At 37.5% G+C, this 21,334-nt stretch overlaps 7 protein-coding genes across 9 annotated transcripts; 6 read left to right on the top strand and 1 right to left on the bottom strand.

The window, feature by feature from the left end:
- Window positions 1-30: 30 nt before the first annotated feature.
- LOC124326268 (isocitrate dehydrogenase [NAD] subunit beta, mitochondrial-like) lies at window positions 31-2,012 on the top strand. Its single transcript, XM_046784997.1, has 9 exons — window positions 31-179; window positions 240-308; window positions 382-483; window positions 548-665; window positions 749-954; window positions 1,023-1,187; window positions 1,252-1,461; window positions 1,521-1,676; window positions 1,757-2,012. Exons 1-9 carry the CDS (start codon window positions 138-140, stop codon window positions 1,832-1,834), a joined length of 1,146 nt encoding a protein of 381 aa, XP_046640953.1. The 5' UTR covers window positions 31-137; the 3' UTR covers window positions 1,835-2,012.
- Window positions 2,013-2,120: 108 nt separating this feature from the next.
- On the top strand, window positions 2,121-8,475 carry LOC124326038. Its single transcript, XM_046784611.1, has 2 exons — window positions 2,121-3,768; window positions 3,861-8,475. Exon 2 carries the CDS (start codon window positions 4,002-4,004, stop codon window positions 7,962-7,964), a length of 3,963 nt encoding a protein of 1,320 aa, XP_046640567.1. The 5' UTR covers window positions 2,121-3,768; window positions 3,861-4,001; the 3' UTR covers window positions 7,965-8,475.
- Window positions 8,476-8,580: 105 nt separating this feature from the next.
- Window positions 8,581-9,375, bottom strand: LOC124326646 (glycine-rich protein 23-like). 2 transcript variants are annotated; one of them, XM_046785568.1, is made up of 4 exons: window positions 9,290-9,375; window positions 9,040-9,202; window positions 8,904-8,968; window positions 8,581-8,817 (listed from the first exon to the last, which is right to left on the bottom strand). In XM_046785568.1, the coding sequence occupies exons 1-4, from the start codon at window positions 9,296-9,298 to the stop codon at window positions 8,689-8,691; spliced, it is 366 nt and encodes a 121-aa protein (XP_046641524.1). In that variant the 5' UTR covers window positions 9,299-9,375; the 3' UTR covers window positions 8,581-8,688. The 2 variants fall into 2 exon arrangements, with proteins under 2 accessions (XP_046641524.1, XP_046641522.1); XM_046785566.1 differs by having other exon boundaries at window positions 8,904-8,971; window positions 9,034-9,202; window positions 9,290-9,372.
- A 2,471-nt stretch (window positions 9,376-11,846) lies between these two features.
- LOC124326661 (keratin-3, type I cytoskeletal 51 kDa-like) lies at window positions 11,847-12,427 on the top strand. Its single transcript, XM_046785584.1, has 3 exons — window positions 11,847-11,953; window positions 12,036-12,108; window positions 12,169-12,427. Exons 1-3 carry the CDS (start codon window positions 11,945-11,947, stop codon window positions 12,366-12,368), a joined length of 282 nt encoding a protein of 93 aa, XP_046641540.1. The 5' UTR covers window positions 11,847-11,944; the 3' UTR covers window positions 12,369-12,427.
- A 1,751-nt stretch (window positions 12,428-14,178) lies between these two features.
- On the top strand, window positions 14,179-14,978 carry LOC124326591 (glycine-rich protein 23-like). 2 transcript variants are annotated; one of them, XM_046785502.1, is made up of 4 exons: window positions 14,179-14,270; window positions 14,353-14,524; window positions 14,623-14,690; window positions 14,759-14,978. In XM_046785502.1, the coding sequence occupies exons 1-4, from the start codon at window positions 14,262-14,264 to the stop codon at window positions 14,885-14,887; spliced, it is 378 nt and encodes a 125-aa protein (XP_046641458.1). In that variant the 5' UTR covers window positions 14,179-14,261; the 3' UTR covers window positions 14,888-14,978. The 2 variants fall into 2 exon arrangements, with proteins under 2 accessions (XP_046641458.1, XP_046641457.1); XM_046785501.1 differs by having other exon boundaries at window positions 14,353-14,533.
- A 625-nt stretch (window positions 14,979-15,603) lies between these two features.
- LOC124326659 (glycine-rich cell wall structural protein 1-like) lies at window positions 15,604-18,403 on the top strand. Its single transcript, XM_046785582.1, has 3 exons — window positions 15,604-15,710; window positions 17,927-17,999; window positions 18,094-18,403. Exons 1-3 carry the CDS (start codon window positions 15,702-15,704, stop codon window positions 18,294-18,296), a joined length of 285 nt encoding a protein of 94 aa, XP_046641538.1. The 5' UTR covers window positions 15,604-15,701; the 3' UTR covers window positions 18,297-18,403.
- A 1,953-nt stretch (window positions 18,404-20,356) lies between these two features.
- LOC124326649 (glycine-rich protein 23-like) lies at window positions 20,357-21,129 on the top strand. The gene is made up of 4 exons (XM_046785572.1): window positions 20,357-20,448; window positions 20,532-20,694; window positions 20,756-20,823; window positions 20,910-21,129. Exons 1-4 carry the CDS (start codon window positions 20,440-20,442, stop codon window positions 21,036-21,038), a joined length of 369 nt encoding a protein of 122 aa, XP_046641528.1. The 5' UTR covers window positions 20,357-20,439; the 3' UTR covers window positions 21,039-21,129.
- Window positions 21,130-21,334: the final 205 nt, after the last annotated feature.

Raw genomic sequence — 21,334 nt, 5'->3', positions numbered from 1 at the left:
TACACCAAATACCAATTTTCACTGGTAGATGTCTCTTTTTTTTTTCGTTCGTCTGCTTCGTTTATTTAGGTTACCTACTAGGTTTGGTGAAATCCTGACGTAAATTAAATTTTATTCCAGTCACCAAAATTTCACAAATGGCTTCCATTTTTACTAAAATTCAATTGACTGCATCACTGGTTTGTCTATATTTGTAAATTTTTTCACAGAAACACGATTACTTATAAAACTATTAATAGATTTCGCGGCCGGCTACTGCTCTACTTATAAATCAAAGGGTTACACAATCACGAGCTTTTTCAGCTATCGTAAGTCCAGAATTTTCGTTTTCGACGAATCGTCGAGTAAATTGATTATGATATAATAATTATTGGTGTTTAGCAAGCTCCAGTTTCAAAGCCAGAAGGACGAACAAGATGCACACTGATCCCTGGTGATGGAGTTGGCCCTGAATTGCTGTACTCAGTTCAAGAAGTATTTAAGGTAATCATTACAATCCACTACATCTTAGAAACATCAGTTCACTCCTTATTCCTAAAACTCTCAGGCTGCTGGTGTTCCCGTTGACTTTGAGCCAAAATTTTTCAGTGAAGTCCAGCCTTTGATGAGTGTTTCTTTGGAAGATGTAGCTGAATCAATTTCGCACAATGGAATTTGTCTCAAAGGTATGCAATCCTTAATGTGTAGTTAAATACAAGTTATAGCTGTACAACAAAAAGCATGACAATATACTTTATTTCTATCTCAGGTAGCCTTGCTACTCCTGATTATAGTCATTCGGGAGATTTGCAATCGCTAAGTATGAAACTCCGTCGCAAGTTGGATCTTTACGCTAACGTGGTGCACGTTAAATCGTTGCCGGGAGTGAGGGCCCGTCATAACAACGTTGATATGATTATCATTCGCGAGGCTACGGAAGGAGAATATTCTGCTCTTGAACACGAGAGTGTCCCGGTAAGTTATTTTCCCCATTTTTGTCCTACTGCTAGTCACGAACGTTACCATCTTAACTGTATTTATAGGGCGTAGTAGAATGCTTGAAAATTATCACTGCCGATAAATCGCATCGCATTGCCAAATTTGCGTTCGATTATGCCACTAAATTCGGCCGAAAGAAGGTGACCGCTGTACACAAGGCTAACATTATGAAACTAGGCGATGGGCTCTTCCTCCGTTGCTGTCGAGAAGTAATGACTCATGAGATTGGGCAATAAAGTTTACTTTAGACTAATTCTTCTATGTTTCCAACAGATTGCTGAACTTTATCCTAAAATCAAGTTCGAAGAAATGATTGTCGATAATACAACTATGCAGTTGGTATCTAAACCTACCCAGTTTGATGTCATGGTTATGCCAAATCTGTATGGTGACATCATTGATAATTTGGCATCCGGAATAATTGGAGGCGCCGGTGTCGTTGCTGGAGCGTCCTACTCTAGCAACTGCGTCGTCTTTGAAATGGTATATTAAATTGATTATTTTAAACATGATAAATTCTTAATGATATGCTTTTCCAAAAGGGTTCAAGCCACACTTTCTCTGAAGCTGTAGGAAAAAATGTGGCCAACCCAACTGCCATGTTGCTGTCATCGTGTAACATGCTAAACCATGTCGGATTAGAATATTACGGCAACATGATCCAGAGTGCCGTTGAGCGAGTCCTTAAAGTTGGAAAGGTAACATCGAAATCCTCCTTGGTTGAATAGGTGCTTGAGAATTCTCGTCTAATAATGCTGATTGGTTGTGTGTTGCTTAGGTCCGAACAAAAGACATCGGCGGTCAATCGTCTACCAACGAATTTACTTTGGCAGTCATCAACAACCTCCGGTACTGATCCGATTCCCCGCCGAGTCCTGGAGAGAGGTTGTATGACATTCAGCCAAATGCCAAGAGCAATGTTCCCTTTACTATTTCGGAACCTCCTCTTTAAGCATTTTCTCTTTCTCTGAACTTTCTTCCATCTCTGAGACTCTTGACTAGTTAAAATTGATTAGACAAAATTTTTCAATTTCCATTATTGTTCTTTGTGTTGAATTTTTGGTTTTAGTTTGTTGACTTGAGCACACACACACAATGATGTACGCCAACAGCAAAAAAAAAAAAAACTTCATTGATGTCATTAAAGCATTCTTTTTTGTTTCAAGTTTTGTATCGAGTAAGGCGTCTGTTGTCTGTCCAACCAATCGAACATTGTGACGTGACAAGTTCGATTCGTCATCCGGTCGCAAGCGACCCCGTTTCTTCTGGCAGTCACCTAGTTTTGAACGGTCTGAGTCTTTCGTTTTTTGTTTCAGGAAGTCGTCTGCCGCATGAGTACAGTTGATTTGGGAACGCTGGGTGACTGACGATGCCAAGCGAGCATTGTGTAGGTTTCCGGCAAGACCAGACACATTGACTAGTAGCATTTTTTTTGTTTAGCCGAAAGAGCTTCCACCGCGTCGGATCTTCCTGCTGACTGTTGTAGCACTGCGTGGTGCGATCAATTGGATTCAGTTTCTCCGCTACACGCAGAAAAGCTCCACGATGCTTCCGTAGTTTTGGTAGGCAGATAACTGCGGACCAGACGTGAGCCAAGTTGATACGAGTCGGAATCTGTTGGCAGGTTTCCAGGTTTTGTTGCAGTAGAGAGTAGACGCTCTATTTCTTTCCGATTTACGGTCGTAGTTTGATTGTCATATAACTCGTAGTAGATCGATACAACTTATTGATTCTTCGGAGACAGTTAAGCAATTTCCCTTCTAAATTTTCAGGATGAAAAATCTAATATTCTTTAAAAAAAAGACTTTCAGCTCCAGCTAATACTTTTGCGTTGTACAACTACTTAATGCATTTCGTTTTTTTATTTCGTTTGATTTTTAAAACATATTTGGCTTAGAAGGCTTTTTTTACGCGTCTTCTGTTTCCCTAAACAATCGACATCGTGATCGATCCATCGTTATTTTTTAAAACTTATGATTGTTATTGTCATTTTTACAATCAAATTAGTTTTGAGATAATTTTATTTAATTTTCTTGTTTACATCTGGAAAGGGTTTTCAAAACTGACTTCGCCAGTTCGCCTCATTTGCAGCTTTTCCATCTTACTATCCGGAATTCAGCTTGTTTACAATATAACTTCCCCTAGTGACTGTTATTTTACTTGTTTGTTAATCGTTGCTTCGTATCGGCCTTAACTGTTCATTCCTTTTGTGCGCTTTTGCAACACAAAAAGAAACAATGGGAAAATGCAAGGATATGCTAGGCCATATAAACAAGAGTACAATAATGTAGCAAAGCCAATAAAATTCGATGAGGAAAACGGTACTGGCTGGTCCCAGCATGAAGGCAAGGAATGAACTTATACCAAGATTGAAATCACAAATCAGCAAACGTGTATAGAAGCGGTGGTAATGTTGCTTGTAGGAAAAAGTGTTGTATATCGGTAATTGAACACGGTTACGATCGAATGCGGAATTCGGAGAAAAGTATCGTCGATTGCCGCTCAGTATTACGTTCTTTTACATATTGTTCTCGGGTCACAATAGCGTTAAACAACAGATGGTCAATTTAAGAACCAAAAAACCTCGAATGCAAAGTTATTCTTTTTTTTTCCAACCCGTTACTTATTATTTTATCCCATTCGTAAGGAATCACAGCAGCAACGGTTCATTACTTTCTATCTCACTGAGCGCAAACTTGCGCAGGATTTAAACCCAATTACCACACAACACACAGTCATCGCATTCATGGAAAAGCTGTTTAAAAAAACGAACGGAATATACCTTGATCAGTATGAGTTTTCCATCGCACTTTTACTATGAGAATTCTATTGTATTGTATTTTTTTTTCAACTTTCTGTTTTCTTTTCCGTTACACCTCTAGCAAACGACGACGGCGGAATCAAATTCATTTCGTTATCGTCTTCCTTGACAAACAGTGCGGATGTCTACGAGTTGCCGTTGTGGTGCGAATCAAAGGAATTAAAGTGTCTGGCTCAATTATCGATTACAAACCATTTTTGCAATGGCGATGCTATTCCTACGGCCATTGATTGTGTTTATCATAATATTCGTATTCTTGATGTGCTGGAATCTAGATCTGATATCGGCGGCGACGTTGGCCAGAACAAGATCGCAAAACGAGACGACTAACAAGACGCATTCGCCCTTCCAGTCAATCCGTCCTTTCGTACCTACACCGAAATTGTTTTTAAACGTCCGTGAATCACAAGATGAACTGTCCTCATCTGACCAACACGTAAGTGATTCCACTCAACAGTCTATTGTACGGTCGATGGATTCACTTGTGTTAGACCAACAACTCCATCAGCAATATCAACACGGGAAACCTTCAGTTATGGACGTTAATCTCATTATTGACGATCCGTCCCAACTGACAGTGTCTACGGAATCGCCACCGATGACGACCATAACTGACGACCATTATTACGCAACTACTCAGAGGAGCAATTATAAAAAGCGATCAATTTTGGATCCACCGAACATGCCCTCCCGATATGAGTCCGGCCAAGATGAGGAACAAAATGACGACTATGAATCTGTCTGGTCACCGGATGGTGAAGAGGAGGAAGAAGAAGACTACGGTGTGGAATACGATTTACCTGATTTCAGTCAGCCTAACCATCAGTTGATAGTCGATCTTTCAATGGAACCCTCCACTAATGGATTTAACCAAAACGATCCCAACAGTCAAGTCGAAGAAGACGAAGAAGAAGCGGATGAAGATGACGTCATTCTTGTCGTTGGACAATTGACGACGTTAAAACCCACCACCAACAGCTTCGAAAAAGAAACATTTTCAACAGAGCATACCACACAGTCGAATGTGGAACAACAAATAAGTCCCACGCAGGTTATTGGATTGAACGAATGGCCCGTGCAAATCGGACTGCAAGCGCGAACCAAGCAACCCAGTACGGTTATTAAACTGGCAGACTCCCAAATGGGTAACGAGAACGGACGACAAACTTTCCTTGAAGCGCAAAAGTTAAATGGCCAACAATGGGAAAATCGAAGCGTAGGGAGCAGTAATTTTCAAGTCAATTCTGAACGTTTGGACATCAGCAAAAGTGGCGGAAGTATTGTGGAGTCACGCGACGATTCCGCCGAACCTTACTTCATCCATTCGCAGTTCATGAACTCACCCGTGGCAAATTCTTACATGGCTAGCAGACAAATGAATAAGACGAAACCACCGGAAATCAGTCTCGATTCACTGGAAATCGTTGATGGCATGACGAATCATTATGGGAACCCGAGACAAACTAAGCCAACAACTGTAAGTTCAACTGCATCTGTACCCGAAATATTGCATGATTGGTCTGATAGCTCTGAGGAGGAAAAGGACCAGAAACCGACTACTACAGCGGAACCGGACGAACCATTTTATTACTTAAACTCCGAGGAGGAAACAGATCAGTATTTTGATTACCCCGAGGAAAATGAAGACGATGCAAAATCTATTATTCGGATCACCCAGAATGCAGAAATAATCAATAGCGATTCGGCAACAGACCCTAGACGACCATTAACTACCAATATGGGCCGGCCACCATATTTCGTGAATTCAGCGCAGCTTGAGCCATTTCATCCGAAGATTGCTCTTAGTGACGAAATTGGACAAATTCTAAATCCAATTGGTGTCATAGATAGAAGAATGGACCTACACACTAACGGAATTAATTTCGGCGATACTCCAGACCTTATTGATGGATCGGCGTTTATTATTCCGTTTCCAGATGACCCTGTTATTCCCTTTCGGCCTAGTCTGAATTTTAATTTGCAACAACAGCAGCAGCAAACGCCAACAATTTTTCCGCTTGAAAGGACAGAAAATTTTCAGGAAAATAATAATTTTGCAGTTACTTCTAACCGCGTTCAACCTTTTGTCCAACAGCCTAAAGTCATAACCGGACCTAATTCCGTTTCTCCTAGTACTAATAAAGCTGAGGCACCGTATGCTTACGTCACGCAAGAAGAAATTATTTCCCAGCATCCAACAGAAATGAAAAATTCCATTCAAGAACGATCGTCTTATTCTGCTATGGCGAGCTCGTCTAGGCTAACGTCAGTACCTTCCCAGTCAGGGAAATCCGAAGGAGTTCTAAGAATCCCAACGGGCGATGATAATGGCGTCACGTTCACACCTATTCCCACTCGACCCTTTGCCCAATCACCTCATGTAACATGGGCTACTACCAAGGCTAGATATGGGCCTTACTTTGTTAGCTCTGCACCAACAAATCAACAACACTCCGGTAATTATAACACGGAACAAGGAATAAGGAAACAGGCGATTGAAACAATTAAGAATCCAACCGGAATTATTAGCGATAAGGAAATAGAAAAATCAAAATCCACATCTGTTAACCGAGGCCGGCCGCCGTATTTCGTGACGAGTTCAACACCAACGCCCTTGTTCCAACCAACTCAATTGAAAGAATCCACCAGAAAACCGACCGACATTATCAAGACTCCAGTGAACGAACAAACTGTTACAAATAATCAAGTTACGACGCCGAGGCTTCGTCCAGAGGAAACGAAGAAAAGTTTTAACTTTGTAACTTCTGGTCCCATTCAAACGTCTCCCCGTCCGCAACCCCCGCACCCAACCATATCTCGACCCATTGAATTAATGGATAGTTCTTCAGAATCGGACGAAATGGAACAAATACTGGACATTGGCCTGATTGAGTCTGTTGGAGCAATTCCAAATCCAATTGGAATCAGTAATACAAAAAACGTAGTCGTCGTCCCCAAACATATTATTTCCGGCATCGTCCAAGCGCCGAGCTCTACATTTAAGGCTGACCTTAAACAAATACCATTACCATCTAAATTGAATAAGATTAGTATTGAGCAGCCCACGATTACGACAATGATAGTGAATCACGGAATGGGTAGCTTTGTCGTTACGAGTCCTGTCCCATTTTCTGCCCAGCAAATGGTAACGGATCCTTCCAAGGATTCCGCCGCTATCACAGTAGCATCCGTCAAACCACCTAATGTTATCAACTCCTATGAATCGGAGAATACGAGCTATGAGTTCGAAAAAAATTATACGGGAGCAGAAATGGAAAAAACTACGGGAATAGTTCAAAATCCCATAGGAATCAGTAATAAAAATAATGTTTTTGTCGTCCCAAAATCAGCTAGCAGCATCATCCGTCCGCCGATTCTTCCAAAATCTTTTCCTGTCGACCTCTTAATAATGAAAAGGCACGGCCTTGTGAACGACAAAGAGCAAGAAATGCTTCGACCGTTTGGAAGAGTAGTGAACCATCAAATGGGCAGCTTTGTCGTCACTACAAATCCAATTAATCAATCCTTCACCGACCCAGCGAACTTAATTCAACCCGATACTACAACGACTGCGTCAATTGAATCGCCTTTCTTTATTGGCTCAGTAGAGCCGGTTCAGCAAATCAGTATTAACAATCCAGAAGAAAAAACGACGAGTAAACCCATTGGCCGGGTCATTCAAAAACCAATAAAAATCGGGAATTCAAAAACTGTCGTTAGATCGCCACCACGCACATCTTCTGTTAGTCCGGGACGACCACCATACTTCGCTAAGGGTACAACGGCGGAACCCTTCCAGCCAGTTTACCTCAATCAACATTCGATGAGCAAGCTTGTTGAGGAAATTTCCAAGTTGCAAAGAGGCTCGGACAATGGAAATTCGAAAGGGAACCCATCAGTGGGTTTAGACGTCGTCCAACCGTCGCTCAATGGGTCTCCTACCGGACGATTCATGAAGCCCACTTTGAGTAGAATTAATAATCAACAGCAGCGGGCGCAGAAGACGAGTCTTCGTCGTCCAAGTGGAAAGGCTGGAAGTCCAAGTAACTTACTGAGTTTGATTAGTATGAGCCAGAATATTACTAGACAACCAGATGCGAACTTATCGCCCGACAACAAAACGCCGAAAAATCCTGCAACAAAGTCATCAAATCGTAAAACGTAATAAGACAACGAAGCCGGAGTTGATTGTTGAAAACGACAGCACAGTTTGAAGCATTCCACAAGCTAAAGGGTAAATTGTATTTGTTTTTGTTATAAATGGATTCGTTTCAATAAGACTCCGAACGAGGCTTCAAAGTCTAAAAACAAACAAGAAACAATTAAAATGGTTTGAAATGTTATTATTATTCAACTATATTGTATGGTGAAATTGTTAGTCATTAGAGAGGATGAATAATACATGGACGTTATTGCTTCAAATTTAACTGAATATAATCTGGGACTAAGTATATACCTACTTTAAAAATCCAGTTTACTGTGCAATGTAGACGGTATAAAATAAAGACTAGACAGTAGACAGGAACACAAGACATAGCCAAATTAGAATTTTTTCAGTTTCGCGCTTTTACGATATTTAAACCATTAGTTTATGGAGTAGCGGGGTTACCACTTCTCCGTGAATACATAAATCAGAAATCAATTTCAATCTTAATTTTTCTACGATTATGCCAAACTCGCCAAAAAAAACAAAAAAGCTTCGTGCACTCGTGCACTAGCTACCTTAAGTTTTCCCGAGCATTACTCCTTACTTAAGTCAGTTGATAAAATGAATACGGTACTTTAATGTAAATATTTTATTAAGGTTGGAAAATTGTTTTTACAATATACAATACAAATATTCGTCGTCAACTAGAATTTCAGAAATAAGGTCGGGTATATAAGGAAATTTATTTGCCGAAGCTTTGGCCGCTTCCATCACCAGTTGCGAAATTCTGGCCAGTAAAGAAATTCGATCCAGCGGATCCGCTTCCACTGCCAGTTCCAAATCCACCATTCTGGGCACTGGAAATGCCAACCTGTTATAAAAAAAAAAAAATCGCACATGAACAATTTGATTTTTTATAAAAATTTTGAGAAAATAAACGGGGAGGAAAAAACTTACTCCTGAAGCTGTGGCTCCTCCTAGGCCGGCAGATCCTGTTCCAGCACCGGCACCACTTCCACTTCCTCCTGTGGTATTAAAAAAATACATATAGTTTGAGGCAATTATTGGAATGCAAATTTTGTCTTACCAAAGCCTCCCAAGCCTCCAAATCCTCCAAGTCCTCCACCTCCCAAACCACCGAAGCCACCAATGGGACGCAGTCCAACAACGGGTCTTCTAAAGCCACCGCCGCCGAAAAACCTGCCTTGGGGAACTGCCACCGTAACGGCGAGAAGAAGAGCTAGAGTGATCAATACCTGCGACAATAGAAAAGGTAATGTCGTTAAATTGAATGAGACTTAATGAAAGAACTGTAACGATTGAAACTGAAAGTTGAATCTTGCCTTGTTCATTTTGAGTTTTGAGTGATTCTGATTTTTGTTGACCAAATGCTCGCTTTTATATGCGAAACTGCACGCGCATTCAGTACCATCTAAACTAATAGTCCAAGGTAGTCTGACCTAGTTTTCTAAACTACATTGACATCGATATTTCCTTCTTTTCAAATTGGTACGGGGACAACAACTATAAAAAAGTAACTTTGCTCAATATTCTAATCTTTAAAATAGACTCGGAACGAGAACAACGGCACTTTCATTTTTCTTGCCAGGTTACGGTTGCTCGAACTGGTTCACCTTCATCCTCGCTTGTTGTTATTTCCACTGCTGTAAAATAATAACACATTTCACGTCTTCCCCTTAAAATCAGCCAAATTGACAAAAAAAATGAGCATTTCCTTGTCAAGGTTATTTTTTTTTCAGGCGTGTAGTTTCGTGTGGCACGTATATTATTCTCGTACATGGTATACCTATGCATATTATTATATAATTGTACTGTGTATACGTATATGTATACTGTATTATAGCTGGCATGTTAATTTGTCAGAATAAAACGTCATGTCTTAGTTACATTGCATAGGCCTACTTCAAATTATTGCAGCGGAGGTTACCGGTATTTATTTAGTATAATCAATAAATATAGGGACCTATAATTATATTTTATGTAATTTCTCAAATTTAGCTTTTTTTTTTCTTTTTTTTTATGTAATCGTACCGTAAGCTCATAGAATGGGAAACTTCATCAATGTAACATTATCGTGATCTTATATAAATCCAAATTTTGGGGGTTGGATTGAAGGTGCAAAATTTGTGGAATGAAAAAATTAACCAAAGTCAAATTTCAAATGATGCTATTTATTTCCATGTCCTATTGCCATATTGCATGAAGAAAAAATTATTATTTACATATTTGACATTTATACATCTGAATTTGGATGGCTTGCGCGTTATTTCCTTTTGTCGTCGTCATCATTGCGACGTCTCACACTTGTCTGAGTTAAAATTTGAGAACCAGCCGGGCCACGAGCTGAAGCGAAAGCAGCAGCTCCTCCTTGCGATGGCACAGCTGGAATATTCACGACCGGACGAGTGGCTGCAGTTGGGATGTTCACCACCACGTTTGGTATAGCCGAATTAATCACATCGATAATGGCAAATTCAACTAATAAAAAATACATACATTACATCCACTCTTACATCAACATCTTCTATTTCACTTGTAATTTATTTGCACTTACTACTTTGAGGAGCGGAATACACTACCGAGACGCTAACCAACAGGAGAAGAGCGAAAACCTGAAATTAAATATATCGAGGTAAATTTCAAAGTAAATCAAAACATTTATTTTTGAAATTTCAGTTTTAAAATGTAGCAAACCTTCATTCTATAATTTCGCGAATGGTAAATGATTCTGATGAGATGGTAGATGATTTCTGTCAGCAGATAGCGACGATTTATTATTTCTTTAGTCGACGGCTGATGCACAAAAACAACTGGTTACTTTTCAATTCTTGATTTGCGGATTTTATAAATGTTCCGCGTTTCCTTCATTTGCATGACTAGTACTATATAATGAAAGTCAGAAAACCGGTTCCGACCGGTTCGATGCAGGAGAGCTGAAACATTAAGGGTTTTTCCAAGGCTTATCGTAAAAAGTTATTTTTCTATATAGCTAAATAACATTTCACAATCTTGACTAATTTGGCAAGTTACATTTTTTTTATCATATCATATTTTAAAAACCTTGATTCCCAATATAGGAAGTAAAAAAACTAAAGTTATTTTATTGGTTGTCTAAAACGAATTGTTGGTACGGCTATGCTACATGTTACCTTGATTTTTATTTTGGAACCGTTCCCATGCCCAATAATATTGTGACCTTTCAGAACACAAACAAGAAGGAAATGCAGTGTTTAATAATAATAAAACAAATGTTAAATTGTTGCAAGATTCTGTTATGGGAGGGAGGTATACAAAAATTTAATTGTCAGATTTCACGGAAGGGAGAAACTGGAACTTTTATACCTAATGGCCTTGAATTCTTCATTGGAGGAAGTGATTGCAGAATATTTTTTTTTTCATAAATGGAAGGATGGTGTGTATACCAATAGTTTGAAATCTATCCAAGAAATCAAAATGGCAGGATTTTTCGCAATCAATTCACAGTTTCTAAGAAATCCAATATCTACATGTAGTTTTGGTAATTAAGGAAATATGGAATTTTGAAAATATTTACTAAATGTTGTTTCATTTGTGACGTGAATATGCTGAATGTTAAATACATCATAATTTAATTCGTCATCGAAGCAATATACAAATTAGAAGCGTGTAAATATTTTTACAACTTTAAAAGCTGGGTGCACAAAATTACCCCTTCTCCTTAAATACAAGTGAATAACAAATAACAACAGCAGAGCATAAGTTTACGAACTAGTAATTATCAGTTATAACCGGTTTTCTGTGCGATGAGAAATCAGAAGATGGAAAATCCCAACTTTGGATTTCCCAGGTGCCATCCGTGGCCTGTGGGCATCAAACAGCTCTTAGCCGCCTCTTAGCTAGGGGAGCCGCAGTATAAAAAGCCGTCGAGAGCGGACACATCAACAAACACTATCAGTTAGACTTTCACGAAGAAATCTCTTTCGCTTAATTTTAAGAGAATGAACAAAGTAAACAAACGGCTATTTTTTTTATTTACTTATCTGTGAAAGAATTTTTAGTAATAATACGTTGTTTATTTGAATTTTGCAGATGTTGATCGTCCTAGTTGCTGCCATGATTTTAGTAAATTGCTCAGCTCTTCCAACTTTTGGATTCGGTGGATGTGAGTATTGCATATAGGCCTGCCATCGAAAAATTTGTTCAAGGTTTTTTCTTTAAATAGACGGACCTGGTGGAAGTGGTGCTGGATTTGGAACTGGTAGTGCTGGTTTTGGTGGAGTGTCCGCCAGTGGAGTAGGCATTTCCAGCGCATACAATGGCGGATTTGGCAGTGGATCAGGATCCGGACAAGCTTCTAGTGGAGGTCTCTTTGGTGGACAATACGCAAGCGGTACAGGCAACGGATTTTCATATGGAAAATAAGAGAAATAACAATGTAAATCATTTGGTGCAATTTTATTATTTTTGGTATGCATTTTTTTTTTTTTTTGAAAAATAACGTTTTGAATTTTAAATATACTACTGGCTGTAATGCAAGCTAAACGCGTCTTAACTTTTATTCGGAAATCAAGTGATAACCGGACAGAGATATTTTATTTAGCAAGGTTTCTTTTTCCATGTAAATAATTTTTCAACGTGTGGTTTGATAAATAAAGCTAAAAACTGTTGATTGCAAAAGGGAATAATAAGCCTATACTGTAAATTTTTCACACGATTTTTTTTTCTTGTTGTTCAGTTTTATACCTTCAAAGTGGTGTATAGGCCTACTCTTTTTTTTGTTCTTTGTTTTTTATCGTGTTGCATTAGAAAAAAATTTGTATTTTAATTTTCGTATCAAGGTCAAAATGAATGAGCTACGCACGAAACTGTCCCACCTAAAAGAAAGGAAACAAATCAATATTTAACTATCCAGTAAAAATTGGTTCAAACCTGATTGTGTTGCACGATGCAAAATGCCCGTTTTGGGTTTTCCTAGACGCTCAGAGGTAGCCTAAAGAAAATAAGATCATTAAAAAATGAGCTACAGAAAAATACCACTGCTGAGTGACACAGTACCATGTACATAATGGTATGCAGTCGTGCTTCCGTATTTGTATAAGAATATTTACTTCAAAGGTTATTTTCCATGTTTGTTGAAACAAACAATGTTATTCTCTGGTTTTTCTAAATAATATTGAACAATTTTATATCGCTGTTGTATCAGAAACATGTAGATCATTTGAATTCTGTTTGACAGCTACATTGCAAATCTTTATTGTTGCCAAAATTTTTATTTTTGAGAATTTTCCTGCCCGTCTAGCACAGTTCGGATTTGGTGTTAAATTTGAGTTTTTAATATTCTCCTAAAGAGTATTATTTAGCCTAACCATTATTTTCCTTGTTTTATTATAACTTTGGCATAATTACACCTTCAATGATATATCTAGTAATGCTAGTTTATATTTGGTGGAACATCAGCTATAGTGGAGGGGGAAATTCTAGCGCACACAATGAGGAATGGGCGTCGGTTCAGGATCAGGAATCAGCGTCTTCTTTTGATGGTGAGTTGTTTGGAGATTATGCGACTGATACATGACATTTTCTATTGGAAAATAAATACTGCAAAAAATAAACGTGTTGAATAGCGTAAACACAGTTTTTATTATTCGCTTTGATTTTACAACGTATAAAATCTCAAAAAAAAGATTTCAATTAAATTTAAAATCGATGAATTTCGTCGTTGGGAGGACATTAATATAATTTTGGACAGTGTGAAATTTATTTTTCGCACGCGTTCTCTCACTCAACGCGGGATTCCACAAAACGAAGCGGCATAAAAAAAGACGGGGAGAGGGAGCCAAAGACGTGCATAACGCAAAAAATTACTTGGAAATCTTTTGTAATGGGGTGTCACGAAAACCGTCATCTCAGGTACACTCCTCGCGAAATGTGTTTTTTTTTATTTATTTACATTGTCTAAAATCACGATAAATGAAGGTTGGTTAGCTAATGTTTTGGTTGGCAAATATAATACAATAAAATGAAAGTAAGTGTTGTTCTCATTTCCAATCTTAAAAAACGAATCCAACCAAGAAATAATTTTTTGTTAACTAGACTAGTTACGACTAGTTAGCCTCGATCACAGAGTCATAAATGAGGAAATACCTATCTAGTGGTCTTGTTTCTTGAAAACTAGGTCATACAATTTTACTTTTCCTTCGACCATGGTCCATGAATCGTAAACTAGAAGATTATACTAGCTACCTAGTGGACGCAGACTTGTATATAAATACAGGGTATCTGATCAGCAAAAATCAGAATCAAACAGAACTCAAAATGAACAAGGTATAGTTTTTAGCTTTCAGTTTTAATCGACAATGTTATCCAACTCAACGATATTTTTACCTTTGAATTTTTCATTCTACAGGTATTCATCACTCTAGCTCTTCTTCTCGCCGTTACGGTGGCCGTTCCCCAAGGCAGGTTTTTCGGCGGCGGTGGCTTTGGAAGACCCGTTGTTGGACTGCGTCCCCTTGGTGGTGGCTTTGGTGGTTTGGGAGGAGGAGGACTTGGAGGATTTGGAGGATTGGGAGGCTTTGGCGGCTTTGGTAAGACAAAATTTCCATAACTATGCTCATAAATCAAAATAATATTTTTTATATTGCTTTTACTAATTAATAATATTTTTATACTACAGGAGGAAGTGGAAGTGGTGCCGGTGCTGGAACAGGATCTGCCGGCCCAGGAGGAGTGTCAGCTTCAGGAGTAAGCGATTTTGTCCCAATTTATTTTATTTCAAATTGTTTACACTTGTGTGATTTTGTGTATCATAGGTTGGCATTTCCAGTGCCCAGAATGGTGGATTTGGAACTGGCAGTGGAAGCGGAACCGCTGGTTCAAATTTCTTCACTGGCCAGAATTTCGCTACTGGTGATGGAAGCGGCCAAAGCTTCGGCAAATAAATTTTCTATTCCTCTCCATCTTTTTAAATATTTGCGACTAAACTGTACATTGTAAAACAAGTTCAATTTAATAAAATTATTTGCAATTCTAGTAAGTTCGAAAAATCATTTAAAATTAATTAAAAAATACGCATTATCGTTTTACAACGACCTGTTTTAAGTCACCCCATAATGCAGAATGGATTAGACGTTTTGTTTTTGGGGCTCAAATGCAAGCCGGTAGAGAACCCGATGTTATTTATATTTACGATCAGTTTCTGTATTAGGGTCGAGAAAACTATCCAAAGTTTAAAATCGTAACTATCAAATGAGTATTGCAATTCGACTCAACTGAGTTATGTAAGGAATTAGGTTTAAAAAATAGCATAGAGGCGTAAGGTAGGCTAATAAGGAATAAGGCAACGCCAGGCATAGCTTATGCCGAATTTGGATGCCATCGCATCAAATTTTATTCGGTTCTCTAAATTTCCAAAACTGAAAATAGAAAAGAAGAAAAAACGTATATAGAAGTCCTACGCAATTTGAAAACAAAGAACCTACCGTAATTATTATGCAAAAAAAGAAGAAGTCAAATTCGAGGAAATTGTAATCTGGTTTATTTGGTGGTTGTGTTCGTGATGGTTTAATTGGGAAAACCTATATCTTGGGTTGCCCAATACCCATCAAACCCTCAGGGGAAAAGGACAGCCAAACGTCAAGTAGCCTATAGCTCTATACGGTCAACTATAAAAACCGCGGAACAGGAAAACAGCAACGTGCAGTAACACTTCTATTTTTCAAAAAGAAACTTCTTCTACAAGTCTGTTAAATTAGAATGAACAAGGTAAAACATCGTTCAAAACATTTAAATTTTTTATTATTAATTAGGGTAAAACAGCGAATCCCGGACAGCGATCCGACTTATGGCGTTTGTGTGTAAACCCAAAATGCGAATTTCCGGACAAAACGCGAATGCCCCGGACATTTTTTCGAATTCCGGACAGAAATACTTTTAAAAACTAATTATATCAATCGACGCAGTTTTTTATTCTTAGTAAAATTGCTTAAGACATGTAGTACAGTGCAATGAAAGTATTTTGAGATATTTTGATTTAAAAAATCAAAACATTGAGCTGTCAAAAACTGTTTTCGTCTGCCCAGACTTTTCGACTTGGGATCAAAACGACTTAACAACCTAAAATTAATATTTTGCAAATCACTTTCGTTTCCTATATTTCACTAGAACAAATAGATCTAGAATTCTAAAACAAAAAACGAAATTGAAATCTGTTTTGGAATTCTGAAGAAATTAATATTGAAAGTCGGCCATACGTGACGCGAATGTCCGAAAACCACCAAAATTTGAAAAATTTCTAATAATTTTATAGTTATGCTTTTTCAAGAAAAATTAGTATGAATAAATGTAGAATAACGTCCTCTTTATGTCTAGCTGCATAATGGTTACATGACGTTTATATAATTCGTCTAATTAATAACGGTTCTCTCCCCTTTAAGCCCTGATGCGAATTCTGGACAGCAGACCGCAGCAGACGAAAAAAAAATACGTCTTACGCTGCATTTTCGTTTAACATGTGAATTTAGCTCAGCGGTATGACATCAGACTACTAATCAAAAGGACTGACGTTCGGTCCTAGGAAAAGGTAAACCTTTCTATGAACAAATAGCTTAATCTTTTAGTCGATCACTCAACGCTATGCAAGCCACAGACATATAAAAAAAAAGGTAATATGGATATAGATATCTTCATACGTAACAATGGGCATCTTAAACCTTAAATATCTTCAATAATCCATAATTGTAACAATTGATGCAATAAATAAAATAGTGTTAATTATATGCATTACGTTACATAATTATTAAAGTTATAACTTTCGATTAATAGTCATAGCAGTAATGAAATTTGAACCATCAACCTTCACGTTTATAAGCCTGCATTAACCCACACTGCCATAGGGACACTTTACCAAATCCATAATGATCGATTGGTGAGCGGACAGTCTATAGTCTGTCCGGAATTCGCATCATGGCCCCTTATGGGAGCAAGACTGAAACTACATATAAGTGATTTTGAAACTTTTTGTACGCCATTCGAATATTTTTGGTGGATTTCAAGCGAAATGGGGGTTACGGGCATACGAATCAAATTAAAAATAGTAAAGACTTCAATTATTTTACAATAACAAACATTCCGGACAAAAGATACACCATTTCGGGGAATGGTAGTCATTGTAAAACTAACTGCTCGATTTTTTTCAAAAAATGTTTCACTAAAATTACTGATTCATTACAACTTTTAAAAATATTGATAAACAAGTGGAACGGGAAAGAAAAATTATGACGACAGCTTTTTTGGATCTGCTAAGATTCGATCCTCTGTCACTCAAATATTTTTTTTTAAATTATGCAAAAACCACGCAAAAAAACTTAAAAACATTGCACATCAATCGATTCGCCTCACAATTCTGCGTCGATTGATGTACAGACATATGAAAACAAATAAAATAAATTTTTTTCAAAATTTTCTGTCCGGAATTCGCGTCAGCTGTCCGAAATTCGCATTTCGGCCTTTTTTCTATTTTCATTGATATTTAAGAAAATTCTTCAAAATAAAGACAAAACCTTATATAATATTGTAGATCTTTCAATTCTCTATCGATTGATATAATTAGTTAAGGGATTTTTCCAGTTTTAACCTTAGAAATTCCTTACCCCGTAAAATTTTTTACTAAGTGACAACACAGAGCCAAAATTGCCCAGCCGTCAGCTAAATTGAGAAATTTCAATTCATGATAACTCAATTAATACAGCGTATTTTTAGATGCCCTTTGGCTCAATTGTGTATCCCCTGTCATATTTTGAAATTCATTCATTAGTTTTCGTTAATATTTCGTCGTTTTTTTATAATTGTAATTTGAAAAAATCGACTTTTTTGTCCGGCATTCGCGTATCCGAGATGCTGTCCGGAATTCGTTGTTTTACCCTAATTTTGTTGATGAGGTTTCTATTTTCTAACTGTATACTTTATTTTCTATTCTGTAGATGTTGATCATCCTAGTTCTTGCCATGGTTTTGGTGAATTGTTCTGCTCGTCCACAATTTGGATTTGGTGGATGTGAGTATAGTTTCAAAATATTTACCATTATAAACCTAGTTTATTATGTGTTGACAAAAAGTTAATAAATTGAAATTCTCATTGTATTCGACAGATGCACCTGGTGGTGGAACTGGTGCTGGATTTGGAACAGGTAATGCTGGTTTATTTGGAGCGTCAGCCAGTGGAGTAGGAATTTCTAGCGCATATAATGGCGGATTTGGCAGTGGATCAGGATCCGGACAAGCTTCTAGTGGAGGTCTCTTTGGTGGACAATACGCAAGCGGTACAGGCAACGGATTTTCACACGGAAAATAAGAGAAGCAACAATGTAAATCATTTGGCCAATTTTATTATTTTTTGTATGGTTGTATTTTGTTTTAAAAAAGTTTTGAATTTTAAATATACTACTGGTTGTAATGCAAGCTGAACGCGTCTTAAGTTATATTAGGAAATTAAGTAATAACCGGACAGAGATATTTTATTTAGCAAGTTTTCTTTTTCCAAATGTAAATAATTTTTCTTAGTGTGGTTAAAAACATATAATAGCTAAATACCTCGCTAAATAGGCCTACTATTGATGATTGCATAGAGGAATGTTATAAATTCTTTATACGATTTTTTTTCTCGTTTGGTGTTCAGTTTAATACATTCACAGTAGTATATACGATTTATTTATTTATTTTTTTTTTTTTGAAACCTTTAAGGTTTTATTAAGCTTCATAAGTTTTTTTAAAACATAATTTCCAGTTCTCTAAAGTTGTAGCTTACGAATAGGGAACAATGCGGAACAATGCTCTCGGGGAACATCGATGACCGGGAGCTCTGGAATTGAAAAACACATTTAAAACAAAATAATATAAAGGATTTTTTATTTCAGTCTACTTCTATTCCGAAGGGTGAACTAAAAATTACTGCAAGCAAATTCGCGATACGCTACGGCCGCATATTAGTAACTAAAAAAACAATACAATTTATTTATAAGTCATTCGCTTATAGACTATCGTGTTGTATTTTTAAAGATTTCTAGTTTAATTTTTGCATCAAGGTCAAAATGAAAGAGCTACGCACAAAACTGTCCCACCCATAACAAAGGAATCAAAGAAATATATATTACGATCCAGTAAAAATTGGTTCAAACCTGATTGTGTTGCACGATGCAAAATACCCGTTTTGAGTTTTCCTAGATGCTCAGAGGTAGCGTAAGGAATATAAGCTCAAAAAATAAAAAGTGAGCTACAGATAAAAGCCGCTGAGGGTCACTGTGTATCATGTCCATAATATGGTAAGAAGTCGTGCTTCCGTATTTGTATAAGAATATTTACTTCTATGTTTGTTGAATCAAAACAATGCATTCCAAATTATATGAACGATTTATATGGCTGTTGTATCATGTAGATTATTAAAATTTCGTTGTTGCCATGATTTGGGGGAAAGTTCTGCCCGTCCACAGTTCGGATTTGTTTTCGATGTGAATTTTTAATATTCGTCTAAAGAGTATGATTTAGTCTACGCATCATTTTCTTGTTTTATTACTAACTTTGACATAATTGGACCTTCAATGGTGTTGACTTTGGAACTGGTATAATGCTAGTTTGTTTGGTGGAACATCAGCTAGTGGAGTGGAATTTCTAGCGCACACAATGAGGAATGGGCGTCAGTTCACGATCAGGAATCCGCAGGAATCAGCCTCTTATTTTGATGGTGAGCTGTTTGGAGATCATGCGACTGATATACCGGAAATTTTCTGTTTGAAAATAAATACTAAAGAAAATGAACATGTTGAATAGCACAAATAAACTAATTGATAAAAACGGTTTTCGTGACTCACAGGTTTTGAACGATTTTCAAGTAATTTTATTCAGGGTTGCTGCTGTTCGCCTTTTTTTTTAGTCTTTTGCCCCTTTCCTTTTTTTCGCTTCGTTTTGCTGGAACATAATATCACAATTCACATATCAATAATTTTGCTGGGGTTTCTACAAAACGAGGCGGCAAAAAAAGACGTGAATAGCGCAAATAGCAACGCCGAAAAATTACTTGGAAATCGTTCCTAATGGAGTATCACGAAAACCGTCATATATCGGGTACATTCCTAGTCGCGATTTTTTTTTTAAATTCACGAATTGTCTAAAGCACGTAAAATGAAGGTTAACCAGCTAGTGTAGGTTGTCAAATATAAAACAAAAAAATGAAAGTAAGTGTTGTTCTCATTCCCAATCTTAAAAAAAACGGATTCAACCAAGAAATAATTTTTTGTTAACTGATGGACTAGTTGGCCTCGATCACCGAGTCATTAATGAGGAAATACCCGAGTTGAGTTGTTTCTTGAAAACTAGGTCATACAATTTTACTTTTCCTTCGACCATGTATCTTAGATTATGCTAACTACTTAGTGCACGCAGACTTGTATATAAATACAGGGTATCTGATCAGCAAAAATCAGAATCAAACAGAACTCAAAATGAACAAGGTAGTATAGCTTAGCTTTCAGTTTTAACCGACAATGTTTTCCAGCTCAACAATATTTTTACCTATTAATTTTTCATTTTACAGGTATTCATCACACTAGCTCTTCTTCTCGCCGTTACGGTGGCAGTTCCCCAAGGCAGGTTTTTCGGCGGCGGTGGCTTTGGAAGACCCGTTGTTGGACTGCGTCCCCTTGGTGGTGGCTTTGGTGGTTTGGGAGGAGGAGGACTTGGAGGATTTGGAGGCTTTGGTAAGACAAAATTTGCATCCCAATGACTGCCTCAAACTATATGTATTTTTTAATACCACAGGAGGAAGTGGTAGTGGTGCCGGTGCTGGAACAGGATCTGCTGGCCTAGGAGGAGCCACAGCTTCAGGAGTAAGTTTTTTCCTCCCCGTTTATTTTCTCAAAATTTTTATAAAAAATCAAATTGTTCATGTGCGATTTTTTTTTTGTTAAAACAGGTTGGCATTTCCAGTGCCCAAAATGGTGGATTTGGAACTGGCAGTGGAAGCGGTAGCGCTGGTTCAAATTTCTTCACTGGCCAGAATTTCGCAACTGGTACCGGCAATGGACAAAGCTTCGGAAAATAAGTTTTCTATTCCGCTCCATCTTTTTAAATATTTGCGACTAGACTGTACATTGTAAAACAATTTCAATTTAATAAAATTATTTGCAATTCCAGTAAGTTCTAAAAAATCATTATTAATTAATTTTTATGTATCGTTTCGCAATGACCTGTTTTAAGTCACCCCTCAATGCAGAATGGATTAGACGTGTTGTTTTGTGGGCTCAAACGCAATAAGCCAGTAGAGAACCCGATTTTATTTATATTTACGATCAGTTTCTGTAGGGTCGAGAAAACAATCCAAAGTTTCAAATCGTAACT

This window comes from Daphnia pulicaria, chromosome 2 (genome assembly GCF_021234035.1).
Source record: "Daphnia pulicaria isolate SC F1-1A chromosome 2, SC_F0-13Bv2, whole genome shotgun sequence".
Classification (NCBI taxonomy): domain Eukaryota; kingdom Metazoa; phylum Arthropoda; class Branchiopoda; order Diplostraca; family Daphniidae; genus Daphnia; species Daphnia pulicaria.
Note: the sequence above shows the minus strand (reverse complement) of the source record. Positions and strands in the feature narration are given on the sequence as shown.